This window comes from Cardiocondyla obscurior, linkage group LG07 (genome assembly GCF_019399895.1).
Source record: "Cardiocondyla obscurior isolate alpha-2009 linkage group LG07, Cobs3.1, whole genome shotgun sequence".
NCBI classification, from domain to species: Eukaryota; Metazoa; Arthropoda; class Insecta; order Hymenoptera; family Formicidae; genus Cardiocondyla; species Cardiocondyla obscurior.
In genome coordinates this window covers 6,463,736-6,476,811 of record NC_091870.1, presented here as the reverse complement: position 1 = coordinate 6,476,811, position 13,076 = coordinate 6,463,736, and the positions used below count along the sequence as shown (strand labels likewise).

Here is a 13,076-nt window from a genome sequence, read left to right as displayed (position 1 = left end):
ACTCAATATGGTATTGACATTGCGTAACATGTTCGTCTCGACTAACAATAGACAACAGGTAATTGCATTCGTAATGAATAGAGCGTTTAAAATTCAAATATTCAAGGAGGAAGAATCGCCGCCTCTCTAATGAATTTCTCGATATCTTTACACGCAAAAAAAAAAGAGAATTATTTATAATTAATTAGCAACGTAAATGTTACTCTTTCTTTCTTTTTATTTATTTAATTTTTTTTTTTTTTAAACGAAGAATCTTACGTATATAAAGTATCAATCTATCACGGAGACACGTTTCATTACCGCGTTAATCTCGAAGATGATGACATCGCACACGTTTCTATATCTATTCGCGATATATATCTTCGGTCTGCACTTCTCTATTTATTCGCCAGCCAATTCCCAATCGCCACTTTCTTTCTCTCGGCCACGGACAAGAGAGGTGCCGTCGTAAAATATCAGAGAAGGACCAGTCCGCGATACATATTTGATCGAACGACCACTATGAGGGGAAAGGGGATGGCTGGAGTTTTGATGAAGTGCCAGTGGCACTCGGGGCGCACACATGGGGGGCAATACTAGACGTCTCGGCGGTGGTGAGCTGATATTTATTGCTCTCGCGGGACACCGCTGGTACCCTGATATAACTAAATTCGCGCTTATGACCCCGCCCACGCTGCGACGGATAGTTTCCATCTTTCTTAAGGAAGAGACAACACCTCTAACTGCAAGCTCTATCGCAGCGAGACGCCGAAAAGTTCCTGCCGCCGGAAGTATTGAATCATTCGTAACCGCTATTAAATCTAGAACGTCAGAAATCAGGATAACAGTCTATTCCCGGCCGAAATCGATGCCGCGAATAATATAATAGTCATGAGGTAGATAAATGTGACTTGGTTACGTGGTGCAGATATAGAAATTTCGTGGAAAATAATAAGACGTTTGGACGAAGGAAACGCCAAGTTTAATAACTGCCTGAATCACAGTTTTTTTTTTTTTTTTTTTTTTTTTTGTAGAAAATAATTAACGTAAATTTGTCGAGCATATCTGGGCGTAGGAATAAAAGACGCGTGCATGCATTTATGTAACCCGCGGTACAATCTATAAATTAAGCAATAGGAATTTAAGGGATTTTAAGAGCGAGCGAAATTTTAAACTAAACACCCGTCGGAGGACTTTTCGCCGTGTATTCGTTACATTTTATAATACTCGCAACACAAGGGTAACTTTATGACAAATAAAAGCCTTCATGGGGAAGATGAAATTGCGATGCGCGGAGTGAAAAGTTACGCGATGGCTCCCGTGCGTGCAAAATGTGTGCTGTACAATTTTTACGCGTGGCGTTTTACACCTGTACTCCTCTCACCATAAACGCTTCTGTATTACGCCATCAGCGGTAACATCGACGACGCGAAGAGAAAAAAAGAAAAAAAAAGAAAAAAAAAGAACAATGACAATGCTGCTACGTTCGAAATTATTGACGTACCCGACCCGAAAGTAAAATTTTATTTCGTTATAAATTATAAATACGCGCAAAATTAGGCACGGATATTTATAAATGCTACTTACAGTTATTTCCGACGCGATTTACTCATGAGTTTGAATTACGAGGGAGGTATGCAAATTGCGGATCTCAATGTGGAAAAGAACGCGAAAGTATCACTCTACCGGTCTATAATCTCTATTTCGCTTCCGCCGCTCGATCGAGTAGGAATTGCGAATCTCAATGTAAAGTAACGATGCGTGACTGGCGTGTAACACTGACCTTGGTCCTGCACGCGTGGAAATCACCGGCGATGTTCCTGAGATTGGCACCCACGCTCGTCCACGACTGCCTCTCGTTGACAATCAAGCCGAGGTGGCAGCGGCAGGTAGTACCGTTGCAATTGCTCACCTCGATCGGGCCCGTCTCCATGACGGAGCTCTCCGAGGCAAAACGTCTTCGTGGCCGTGGCCTTGGGCTCGGCAATGGTGCACCGTTGCTGTTGACGTTGTTGCACTCAGGGAACTGAAAGGTCGCGTCTCTCATCGGGCTGCTGGGGACAGAGACTGTCACCTGGGGCGACGGCGGTGGCAGTTGATCCACAGCCGATTGCACCAAGTCCGGCAGCGGCAAGCTCGACAAGTCTTCGACGTTACCGGGCTGCAGCCAGATCACCAGAGGCTGCTGGGATCCAGAACCAGATCGACGCGGTGCTCGATCTGCGAAGCAAAGAAAAAAAATTGTTTTTCTTTAAGACTCGCTCTGCAAAAATTTTTGTATTCTCTAAATATAATATAAAAATAATTACTGCGTCCGCGTATTTTATATAGGAGGAAGTCGACAAGGGTCGGTACGGTTACTTCGCACGTCGGAGTTAAGATTCGTTCGCGAACGCGTTTAACGAGCAGCGGTATTACGCGATACTTGAATTAATGATGAGCGTGGTTTAACAGCTACCTTAGGTAGCTAGGCCAATGAACAGTAATAATACTCGTGCTCGCATCGCCACGCTTCATAACGACAATTGATTACACGCAAATTACGTTACACAATGGCAGCTCGGCGGTGACCGAAGTATGCTGAGACGGTTGCTCCGCGTATAAGGTTTAATGTCACTGAATGCAAGGTAACGCAGTCCGAATATGGCGAGAGCGACATTGTTGGATAATGAACACTTTAAAATTTATAACGGCCTATCTGATAATCTTTTTCTTGCAGTTTCGAAATTTGCGGACGATACAAAAGTTTATTCTTGCGCGCGTGCAATCTTTATCGTAAAATTAAGAAAAAAAAAAAATACTTGTGATGTTTTACTCGAACTTCTCCACCAAGCAAAGTATTTTTGTACTCGTTATGCACACGTCAGTATTTATCTTTGGTGTTAGGATCACGTTTCTTCAAGTGTTGCGCATAAAGTTTCTTTGCTGATCTCGATACAACAACGTCGACAATCATATTTATAAGCATCAGGCCTCAGAATTAACTGTTCTAAACTCGACAAACGTACTTGGATATCGATGCCTGGAAAACGTGCGTTATCACGCGCCGCAGCAGACTGCCTGTCTCCCGTCTGTGTATATATACACGCGCTTTTTATCTGTCGCGGCTACGATTTCGTAGAACAGTCCTTCAATGATAGTCTTAATGCGCTGTCTCCCGCTACCGAGTGGCATGCTTTACGTTGCGTTTATCTCGCCACTTGTTTATCGCCGAGATATATATCTTCCCTCTCGCTATCACGCCATCGACTAACAGTTTTATTAAGCGGCCACGTCATCCCCCTCGCCGGTTCGCAAATAAAAAAAAAAAATCCCAATACTGCCTGATGCAACCGAGTTAATTATAAACAATTATCGCCTCATTCCGCGATTAGTGTCCGATATCGGCGCAGGTCTGACGTCACGTTTGCCCCTTTCAGATAATCCGAGGAGGGGAGAGAGAACACTTGTCGCGTATTACGAAACACGAATCCGCGATACCGTGCTCCTGAGTAGCTGCAACCTTGAAAGCGCATCGCGGCGACTCCTTCGGTTACGGTGGAAAGCGGTGTCCCTGCAGAAAAGTTCGCCTACCGTTCCGCGAGGTTCCAGAAACATTCAGACACGGCCACTTTTCATCCCGCATTACCGCGAGCGCGTACGCGTTCGCGGTGCGTGACAAAATAACAATTCTATCGTGCCTCGCGGCCGTCATTGTCTCGGCACTGCTCTTTTTTCCTTTTTTTTTTCTTCTTTTTTTCTCTCTCTCTCTCCCACTGTCTCTCCTTTTCTCCTCGTCATCTTCCCGCGCAAACACACACGTGGTTACATCCTTGACATTTCGAGTAAACGTCCGTAATGGCTCGCGGCTCTTTCACTTGTGCAACAGCACACACATCGTCGTCATCGCCTACATTCGATTAAAGCCGCTCGCCGTCGCGAAATCTTCACGCCGCATGCAACAGCAGTCGCAACCGGGATACAGAGGAAGGGGGGAAAGAAAAAAAAAAAAGAGAGATGTGGCCAGCCACTCGCGCACATTTCACCGCTTGCAAAATATACGCGCGTAGAGATGCGGTATCGACGCCCTATTGGCTTTCTATCTGTTTTTCCAACCAAATGTCACTCGGCGGAGCCCGCGTGAGAAACACCCGCGTTAAAACCTTTGAGAGAGATTTATAATAATCGAGCCCGATATTTATTATGCCAAACTTTCGCGATGTTGAAAGACTTACGTTCGCGATACGCGCAATCCCATGTGTGGCTTATTAGATAAATTGGCAATAACTTATCTAACGAAAAATCGCGGTAGAAATAATAATTTGATAGTCAACATTTTAGAAGTTTGTTTCTATATTTTTCAAAAATCGTACAGAACTTGAAAGGGTATTACAAAGGTTTTTAGAGCGAATCAATTTTTCCGCCCGTCTTTGATTGACCGTTAGCGTTATCAAAGGCAAGCTCGACGTGAAATTTTCACTTTTGCGAAAAACGCACGGTGATCTTGCGGCCGCGGTTTTCCTATTACCTTTGTTCAACGGCGTATGCCGAAAAGCTCGTCGTAGCAAATCGCTGAAAAGGGTATAAAGTTCCAGCGCGGCTCCGCGCGCGCACGACGCATAAAAGGCGAAGGTTGCCCCGCGAGCAAAAAGTGCATCGCGCACGTGGCCAACACCCGCATGCACTCTTCGCGGTCTCGTGTGTGCACTTCGCCGTGTATATCTGGATCGAGCTATGTGCACACTCCAACGGTGGAGTGGGATAGAGACGTTGACCGACAAAGAGAAGAGCATGGAGAGTAGAAAGAGAGAAAACGCGCGTTGCGTACATACGTGTAGGCGCGCGCGCGCGTATATACATCCTCGTATATATATATATATGTACATAACGAACGAGAACGAGAGAGAAATAAATAGAATGGGGGGCACGGAGGGAAAAGAGGAAAGATCAACAACGGGAGGAGGAGCGAAAGAGACGGAGAGCGCCGGTAGCATATGCGAGCACGTGAGTCACATGGAGCGCCCTTTGTACATAAGTGCAACGCAACTTGTTACAGTGTACGTATGTAACGGCGGGAGCCAGTTTCGACGGTGTGGGTGTACGCTTTGCGATTGTGTTGAACGCGAGCCGCAGTGAACGCTGAACCGCACAAAGAACCCCTCTCAAGGCCGCGCCAGAGCTGCACGACGGCGTATACGCACGCGAATGCGTAAAATGCACCTCGGCCGCTGGCACCGTGCTCCTCCCCGCGCGCTCGTCGGTGTACTTCTTTTTTTTCCTTTTTTTTTTATCGCGTCATTCTTTTACACGCTTTTCCGGAACAATGGAACTACGAGCGACAGATGTGCAGCCGTAATTGTAACTACGTCGTTTCGCGCGTTTATCAGAGATCGTCTGTGATCTCGCCGTTTCAGAGAGACGTTACCCGTGACGCGATTTATTGTCGATGGAAAAACGATACGCAGTTTAATAAAATTAAAACTAATCTCTTTTGTTTCTTTTTTTTTTTTAGGACGAGGCGTCAATTTACGCACCGCTATGGTTTCGATTCGTTGGGAATTCAGCTCGGGCAATACAAATACAGGTAAGATTTCGAATTCTTTAAAGCGCGGGCACTTCTGAAAAGGTTACACGTAACGATGCGCAACGCAGATCGATCGCGAAGCGAACAAAAAGGTCGGCCCGACGGGCATACGCCGTTGCGTTTATAGCTGGTTAATAAGAAGCGTCATTATCTATCGACGATTTTAGCACGCTGACAATATTACCATTATTGCGACACCGCGCAATCGAAATGCTAAAAAATACACATGCCGCAACGTACGTTGCGCCAGCCGTTTCGTGCGCGATTACGACGGGAGCGATATTAGGCACGCATTTTCTATAACTAATCGTCTTGCCCAACGCGATTGCACTCAAGATTAAATTATTCTGTCGATCACAATTGACGGCCGCGCGACGATAAAATCGATATCACGATAGCAGTTGATTAAAATTAAAGTAGCGATCGAACGTTAATTTGACTTAAGGTTAATTACTTCTGAAAATGTTAAAGAACCTTTGCGATAAAAACGAGTTCGGTGTAAAACCACGTTTGATGCGCTCATTTGAGTCTTTGGAAAATACGTTATTAATTCCAAGATCGTAGATTGATGGACACGAAACGTCAGAACGCTGATAGCAGAACCGTCGATAGATTATTATCGTTTCGGTCTTTATCCGCGATTAACTTGTTTGGTTTTGGATAAGATTAAGCTTTCGGTAATAAAAAAAAAATTCCCCTTTTTTTTTAATTAAAAATAAAAAAAAATAAAAAAAAAGAAAAGAAAAGGAAAAATAGAAAAAAAAGCCATCGCAATTGCCGCAACGGAGTTTCGGGTGCGTAACTCCTGGCGCAGCGGCTGCAATTTCGGCATCGATCGCGCAACCGGATCACAATTATTAGTCGCCCTCGGCCACCGTCATTATTCCGCGAGTCCCCGGTAATAATCGGACGAGTTTCATAGCGGGCGAACGCGCGCGGAGCAGAGCGGAAATCGATTCCTCGAAGGGCGATTCGCCGAAGAGGCAACGATCTGCGGGACAGCACTCCGGGCGCGCTGCAGGACACGTGCGGCACAGAATGCGTTTCGTGAGTCGCGAAAATTAAATAAAGTGCCCTCCCTCCCGGCGTCTCGCGCGACCGTTGCACTCCCTCACAATTGTCTCGTTCTTTTATCGCCTGCTCGCCTCACAAGTTCCCCGTCACGGTTCCTCGCCTTCGTCCTTCCTCCTTCCCCACCGTTGGGTCTGATAAATTCGCGAAGCGTGATTCGAGCCCATCGTTCATGCATGGAGGTAAAGACAAAGCAATAAAAGAGATGCGATGTTTATTCCCCTTGCGAGGTATCCTCTTTCTTTCTTTTTTTTTTTTTTTTTTTTTTTTTTCATCCTCGCTGCGACGGTAATTTTCATGCGCTCGCGATTGAAAGCGCGTTTCGTTTTTATTATGTTCGTTATTATCGAAGATAACGGCACGAATTTCTTGGATTTACGAGGATTATTTTACCCGTCGGGAGTAAGCTCGAACGATCACGAGTGTGTTTATCATCGCGTCATCCTCGACGCGTAAGCGAACGCTTATTTTCGACTCTCGAAGAGAAGCGCACTTCGCTGAGCGTCGAGCGCGAAGTTCGCGCGAGGGGGGGACAAGCTCGGCGCATTAATCAGCGTGGTATTTGGGAGCCTTGGGGACTGAGTCTTCCGTTAGCCGTGCTTCATCAAAATGCACGCAGGATAGCGTCAACGGGCTACGCACGTAGCGGAGGTTATTTTTAAAAAATCGCGAAGAGCTTTAATTAAAACGGTACACGGCGCCTCTTTGACTGTATCGCGTGTTAAGTTACTTCAACAAGTGATCGACGTGATAGCGACGCGGATAGCGAGAAGGCGAGAAATATATAAGGTAAAGGGTTGTAGGTGCGTGTAACGAATAAAAAAGAAAAAAAAAAAAAAAGAAAAGAAATTAATAAAAGGAGAAAAGAACGCATTCGTTCCGCGACGTGCGCGGCGGATCGCCGAGGTGCACTTGACTTTCACGCTCGATGAAATTTCGATGACCGACCGCGATAAATTAATAATACGCATCGGTGCAACCGCAGGCGCAAAAGGAGAGCCCGCGTAGATAAAATCTGCCGAATTTCATGAGCCGGTGAATACGCGTGCCCCTATCTGATCCGGCCTACCAGAAACGCAGGGCTTCAAGGGACCATAAAAATGCTTTACACCGCACGAGAAGTGGCGAAGTGGATATCCTTCCTCGTATGAATATTAATGGCCGCAGGTAGTTAGGAGATCGCCAAAATTCGCGGAGAGAGCCTGTTGACTGCCTCAATCAGCGTCCTAATTAACAAAACCGGAATGACGCGCCCGCCGAAGATAAATATTCATTTGCGAAATATGAACAACGCTCTCATTAGTTACGAGCGCGTGATAAATAATTCAACGAGCAAAGAAAATTAATTCTACGTTGCGTTTTTTTTTTCTTTCTTTTTTTTTTTTTGTTATTTTAATGCAATAAAGAATCGTTCGGGTTTATTGAAAAGCGTTCTACGCTTCATACTTCTCTTCCGCCTAGGCATTTCACACACGCCGGCATTAGCATCGGAATATGAATTATTCAAGTTCTATTATACTTATGTAATTAGAATAATATATTTAGACATAATTACGGAAACTTAGATAATAATGCGCGGCCGGTAATTAAAGCGCGAGAGAAATGCAGTCTGACGATTTTTTTTTTGTTACGATTCCGACGACTTCAAACGGCGGTATTATGTAGTTTTGAATTCCAGCGATCGCTTCTTTACATCGACCGACTGACGCTTGCGTAACGATTAACGACCGCTGGCTATCGACAATTAATTAAACGTCTATTTCCGCTCATCGTGCGGAAATCATTAGAACACGCATTTATTATCTGTTCCCCGACGTTTCGCGCATACCAGTTGATTTATCGACGTTTAACGAGACGTCTCGGACAGAAAAAGCGCGAAAGATCGAAAGGAGTGAGGAAGACAGGAAAAAAAAAAAAAAAAAAAAAATTTCGATAAACTCGACAGGCGAATAGATAAAAAGGAGCGACGTTGCGCCCTCGAGTGTCTGCCTTGCGACGAGATAAAGCGCGGTTTATACGCGACGATAACGGATCGCCGATGAGGGAAAGAGGGAAAGAGATTGAAGTCGTCTCCGGCCGAGTGAGGGACGCGATGAATTTTTGAAGAATTCTGTCAATAGCAGTCGCTCTCGCGGGTATGAATGGCGGGTGAGGCGGCGGTCGCGGGAGAGACCCGGCAATCTACAATGACGAATTCCTTTCAATATTTCATAAGGTCTATAGACTCGAGTCACTGCTCTCATCCCGACGGGCGAATCGATCGCTCGTCTGCCGCTACTAAGTGGAATATCTTTGATGAATCAAGCAAGTCATAGCTGAAATTTTCACGCTCGGCTTGTCACCGGCGAGGAAGCTCCCGCGGCGAGACAGTAATATAATTAATAATTTCTAATTATATCTGAGCTAGAACTTATTAACGGAAAATGTTCGAGCGCAGCTTCGGGCGTGACCTCGGTGCCTTTGCTCGAAAATTGTGAGCAGCTGTTACGATGACACGAGACAGTTTACAAGACGGAAAAGGAGAAACATAACACGAAGTTCGGTATCAAGTACATATATCATGTTACGGACTATCTGATCTTTCTCGTACCGAGAAATCAAACTCCTCCGATTAGACCGATCGCGATCATTTGATTCGTCTTACCGAGTGGCTTGTGAGAGGGGAAAAAAAAAAATGTAAGAGAAGTAAGCAAGATAAATCACATTCGTTCGTCACTTAATTTGCGCTATTTCGGAAACTTGCTCGCAAATCATTATTACGCGAATATGAACGTAACGCAGTTTCATTGCATTAATTGTATTTGCGTTCTGAAATCAATCCGGCGTGAGTGTTATAAACTTCCGAGTAAATATCTCATTAGAATGCGTGCCGACTCGATCCTATCTTTGAAAAAGACCGGGGGAGGTGGCCGCCTTAAAATATATTTAGGACGCGCGCGTAATCGCGATTGCCGCACTCCCGAGGAACCCGTTCGTTCGCGCGCGAGATGACGAGGGGGAAGTTTTCTGCAAATGTTACGAGAAGACTCGCGTTGCGCGGCACGGGAATGCCCACAGCTGTTCCTATAAATAACAACCCCCGATTTGATGCAACCACGCGAGTGCTCGCGGCGGCAATTCTGCATCTTCTCTCGTGAAAGCGCGGCAAGTATGGTTATTGACCTCCGCGCAACGTGTGCGCGGCCCAGCACTATTTCCGTTCGCGAAATAATGGGCCCGTACATCGTAACGTGTGATTTAAACGCGCGCAGGATAGGCGTGGAATCCTTGTGGCGTTGGTCGGCGCGCAATCCTATCGACTCAACGCACCGCTAATTACCGGGCACTAATTGTGTAAATTATTGAACGAATGTTGTACTTCGCGTTGCTCTTCGAATACAATATTGCTAATCTCGTACGGATAAAATTTTTTTAAACTGTCACACAGTTGAGAAGATCGATGAAAGGTTCTAAAATTGATTGGGGATTAACTGTTTTTTTTTTATTTTCTTTTTTTTTTACGCGCGAATGATAAAATGTAAAACGACGCAATTTCGCTGCAGCATCGCGTGCAATAAATTAAAATTACGTGAATAGCGGAATAAGAGCAATGTGCAGTCGCATGAAAACGATGTATTACGATTGAAGATTTGATTATTGCATGTGGCACGGGTAATTACGCTCCGCCTGACGCACGGCTTTATTCGCGACGAGTAAAATGCAATAAAATATATTATACAATGTGAAGTGGGGGATTTATCCGCGGATTACATTATCCATCACGGTCGAAAGATTAAATCTCCATAAATTATTCGTTATACCAACGATATTCATTAATGGCGCGGTTCAAATAGCCGCGAAGTGTTACAACGGTAATGTGCGGCGAGCGTTACCGCACGCGTTTTGCTTCGAAATATATTTTATTTGCATTTTTGATATTTAAAATTATATTACTGCGACGATTTCTGCGGGAATTTTTCAGTCGGAGTTATCAAACCGCAGCGCGGTTTAACAACGAAAGAGGCAAAGAAAAATGTTTTATTTTTTTTTTTTTATGCTCACCGCTGTTAGGACTTTAATCGCGGCATTGCTTTACTTATTAGAACCCAATGTCGGAGACTTATCGTTTCAGGCAGATTGATCGATCGCGCGACGGTAATTTTCTACATACATATCGCAACGGCGTATGCCGTAATAATGTTTTTATTGGTGGAAGATCGCTCGAAACCACTCCGCGCCTTACCGAGGCTTCAGCGGGGATTGAGTACCAGCTCTTGTGGATTTTCTACTTGATTTACAGAGCGGCGAGGCGTACGCTCGCGAGAGAGGAAAAGAGGAAGAGAGAAGGAGAGAGCAATCGATGATGTCACGCACTTGCGGTTGATAGCCGCAATCTCTCTGCGAGGTGCGCCGGCACGATCGACATCCGAGATTCGGACTTCGTCGCGAACCGGGGCCGCGCTGCATCGCGTTTTATAGCGCGTTTTACTGCGTGCACTGTGGCTGACCGGTGGTCTCTCTTTCTCTCCTCTTTTCTTTCTCTTTCCACACACGTCGCCGATCCTCCTCGCTCCTCCGGTCTCGTCTCTTTTCTCTGCAAAGGAGGCACGACCAGCGGAGCAGGGTCATGGCCGGACATCGTCTGCCATACACTCCCTCTCCTTTTTCTCTCTCTCTCTTTCTCTTTTGCTCGATGCTCTACACCTACACATCTGTTTCGTCCGCGTACGCTCCGCTCTCCCTCCTCTCTTTCTCTCTCGCCGTATTCTCGTAAAGTTGGATTTTACTGTACGCCGAATATGAGCCATTGCGATCTCGCGAGAGCCGTGCTTTGCCCGTCGCTCCGCGATCGAATAGATTTTTAAGAGACCCTTCCTTTTTTTTTTCTTTTTTAATGAGAATTGCGACTGAGGGAACGTTACGTGGTTGATTTACGATAGCGTGCGTCGTAGGGTACTTATATTTAGGCTGTCAGGAAACGTTTTCGAATTAACGTTGTTAAAACTTTAAAGTGGGAATAATTTATTTATTTATAGCGCGTAAAATATTTTTACGGCATTAAAATATACAAGCTCGGTGATTTTTAATTGTCTTTAATTTCAAATGCACGGGCAGTCCGAGTTGAGCACGCTGAGTTAAGAAAAATATAATTGGAGAAATAATATTTGTTTCGCCGAACGTGATATAGCATTTATCAAAAAATTATCATGGGACATTGCTGCGCGTATATTTCAAAGAGTGCTCAGAGCGGTTTTGCGGTTTTTATTTGTCACTTCTGCCGAGTGACGTCAAAGGATCGCGCCCGAGGCATTGCGTGAAATTGAGAATCAAGGTATCTGCATTTTGCTAGCTGAGCTGGACCAAACGAAATATTTCGACGGTGATTCACGGCAGGACAACGACCCCGATCAATGTCATTTCTGCCAATATGATGCAACACTTGGGGAAAACCAAAAGCTTTCCGATATTTTTTAAAAACGAACTTGTACTTTAGTCGACTGTTATTGCGAACACAATTAAATAAATACGTGCAACTCCTCGGTATGGCTATCAGATTGCGAATCTTTATTTCGTCTGACGAAGAAAAAAAAAAAATAATAATAATAAAAAAAACCGTACGCGATCACGAGTATCCGACGCTTCGTCATTTTTTATGTCAATTTTACAAGTGCAACTTAATATCTTCGTGATATACGTCGACGTGTACCTTTCTGTTGAAGCGGCTCGTATGAATTATTTGCAACGCGTAAGAAATTAATCATCTTGGCGCAAGAATTAAAATGTCACGCGCGGCTCCCTCGCGTATTTCTTGCGTTACTCCGAATTGTTCCCCGTCACAACCACGTGTTGCACTACAGAATTCTTGCCGAGATCCTATAGACCTTACTACGCCTATCTCAACATCACCGAGTTAGTGATCGGACAGTTTTGGGGTTTCTAGACAGCGTTGAGTCCACAGTGACTTCGTCGAAACTGACAGCTCAGTTATTTATTAAATCGTAGTGGCGTGTGAATAAATTAAGGATTATTTTATTTCTTTTATAAAAAATTGGACATTTATTTGGACAATCTTGTTGATAATATTAATAGTATAATAACAGACTTCTTTTCTCATATGTCGCCGTACATCTCGTTATAATATACAAACGTCTACACAATTTAGAACGGGGATCGGCGCGTACTGCGCTTTATTCCAAAATATCATTTTTTTTATTTTTTATATATATTTTTTTTTTATTTACTAAGATCAAAAAGTTGAAAGAATATTATGATTCACCGTAATATTCGTCCGCGCGTATAATCGCTCTCGTTAGAACAGTAAATTTTCTTTCACTTTCATTCTCCTTACTCTCATTACTTTTCATCTAAGTACCACACAGTTTTCCATCCGACAATAATTCGTGATAACAAAATTTTTGTCCCACATCATTACGCTCAATGCAATCGTTTTAAACGCATTCTCGCGAACGAGAGCCGCGAATAA

At 44.5% G+C, this 13,076-nt stretch overlaps 1 protein-coding gene and 1 long non-coding RNA gene across 4 annotated transcripts in view; one reads left to right on the top strand and one right to left on the bottom strand.

Annotated features, from left to right (window-relative positions):
• The window catches only part of LOC139104480 (uncharacterized), an 82,450-nt gene that overhangs the window by 22,361 nt on the left and 47,013 nt on the right, over nt 1-13,076 (top strand). For both annotated transcript variants that reach the window (XR_011546038.1, XR_011546037.1), the window contains exon 2: nt 5,471-5,542. This is a non-coding gene — a long non-coding RNA (uncharacterized lncRNA). The remainder of the gene's footprint in view (nt 1-5,470; nt 5,543-13,076) is intronic.
• LOC139104479 (uncharacterized) overlaps nt 1-13,076 on the bottom strand; it is a 36,148-nt gene that overhangs the window by 12,795 nt on the left and 10,277 nt on the right. For both annotated transcript variants that reach the window (XM_070660011.1, XM_070660012.1), the window contains one exon: nt 1,763-2,199. In XM_070660011.1, the coding sequence (XP_070516112.1) occupies nt 1,763-2,199 (437 nt within the window). The remainder of the gene's footprint in view (nt 1-1,762; nt 2,200-13,076) is intronic.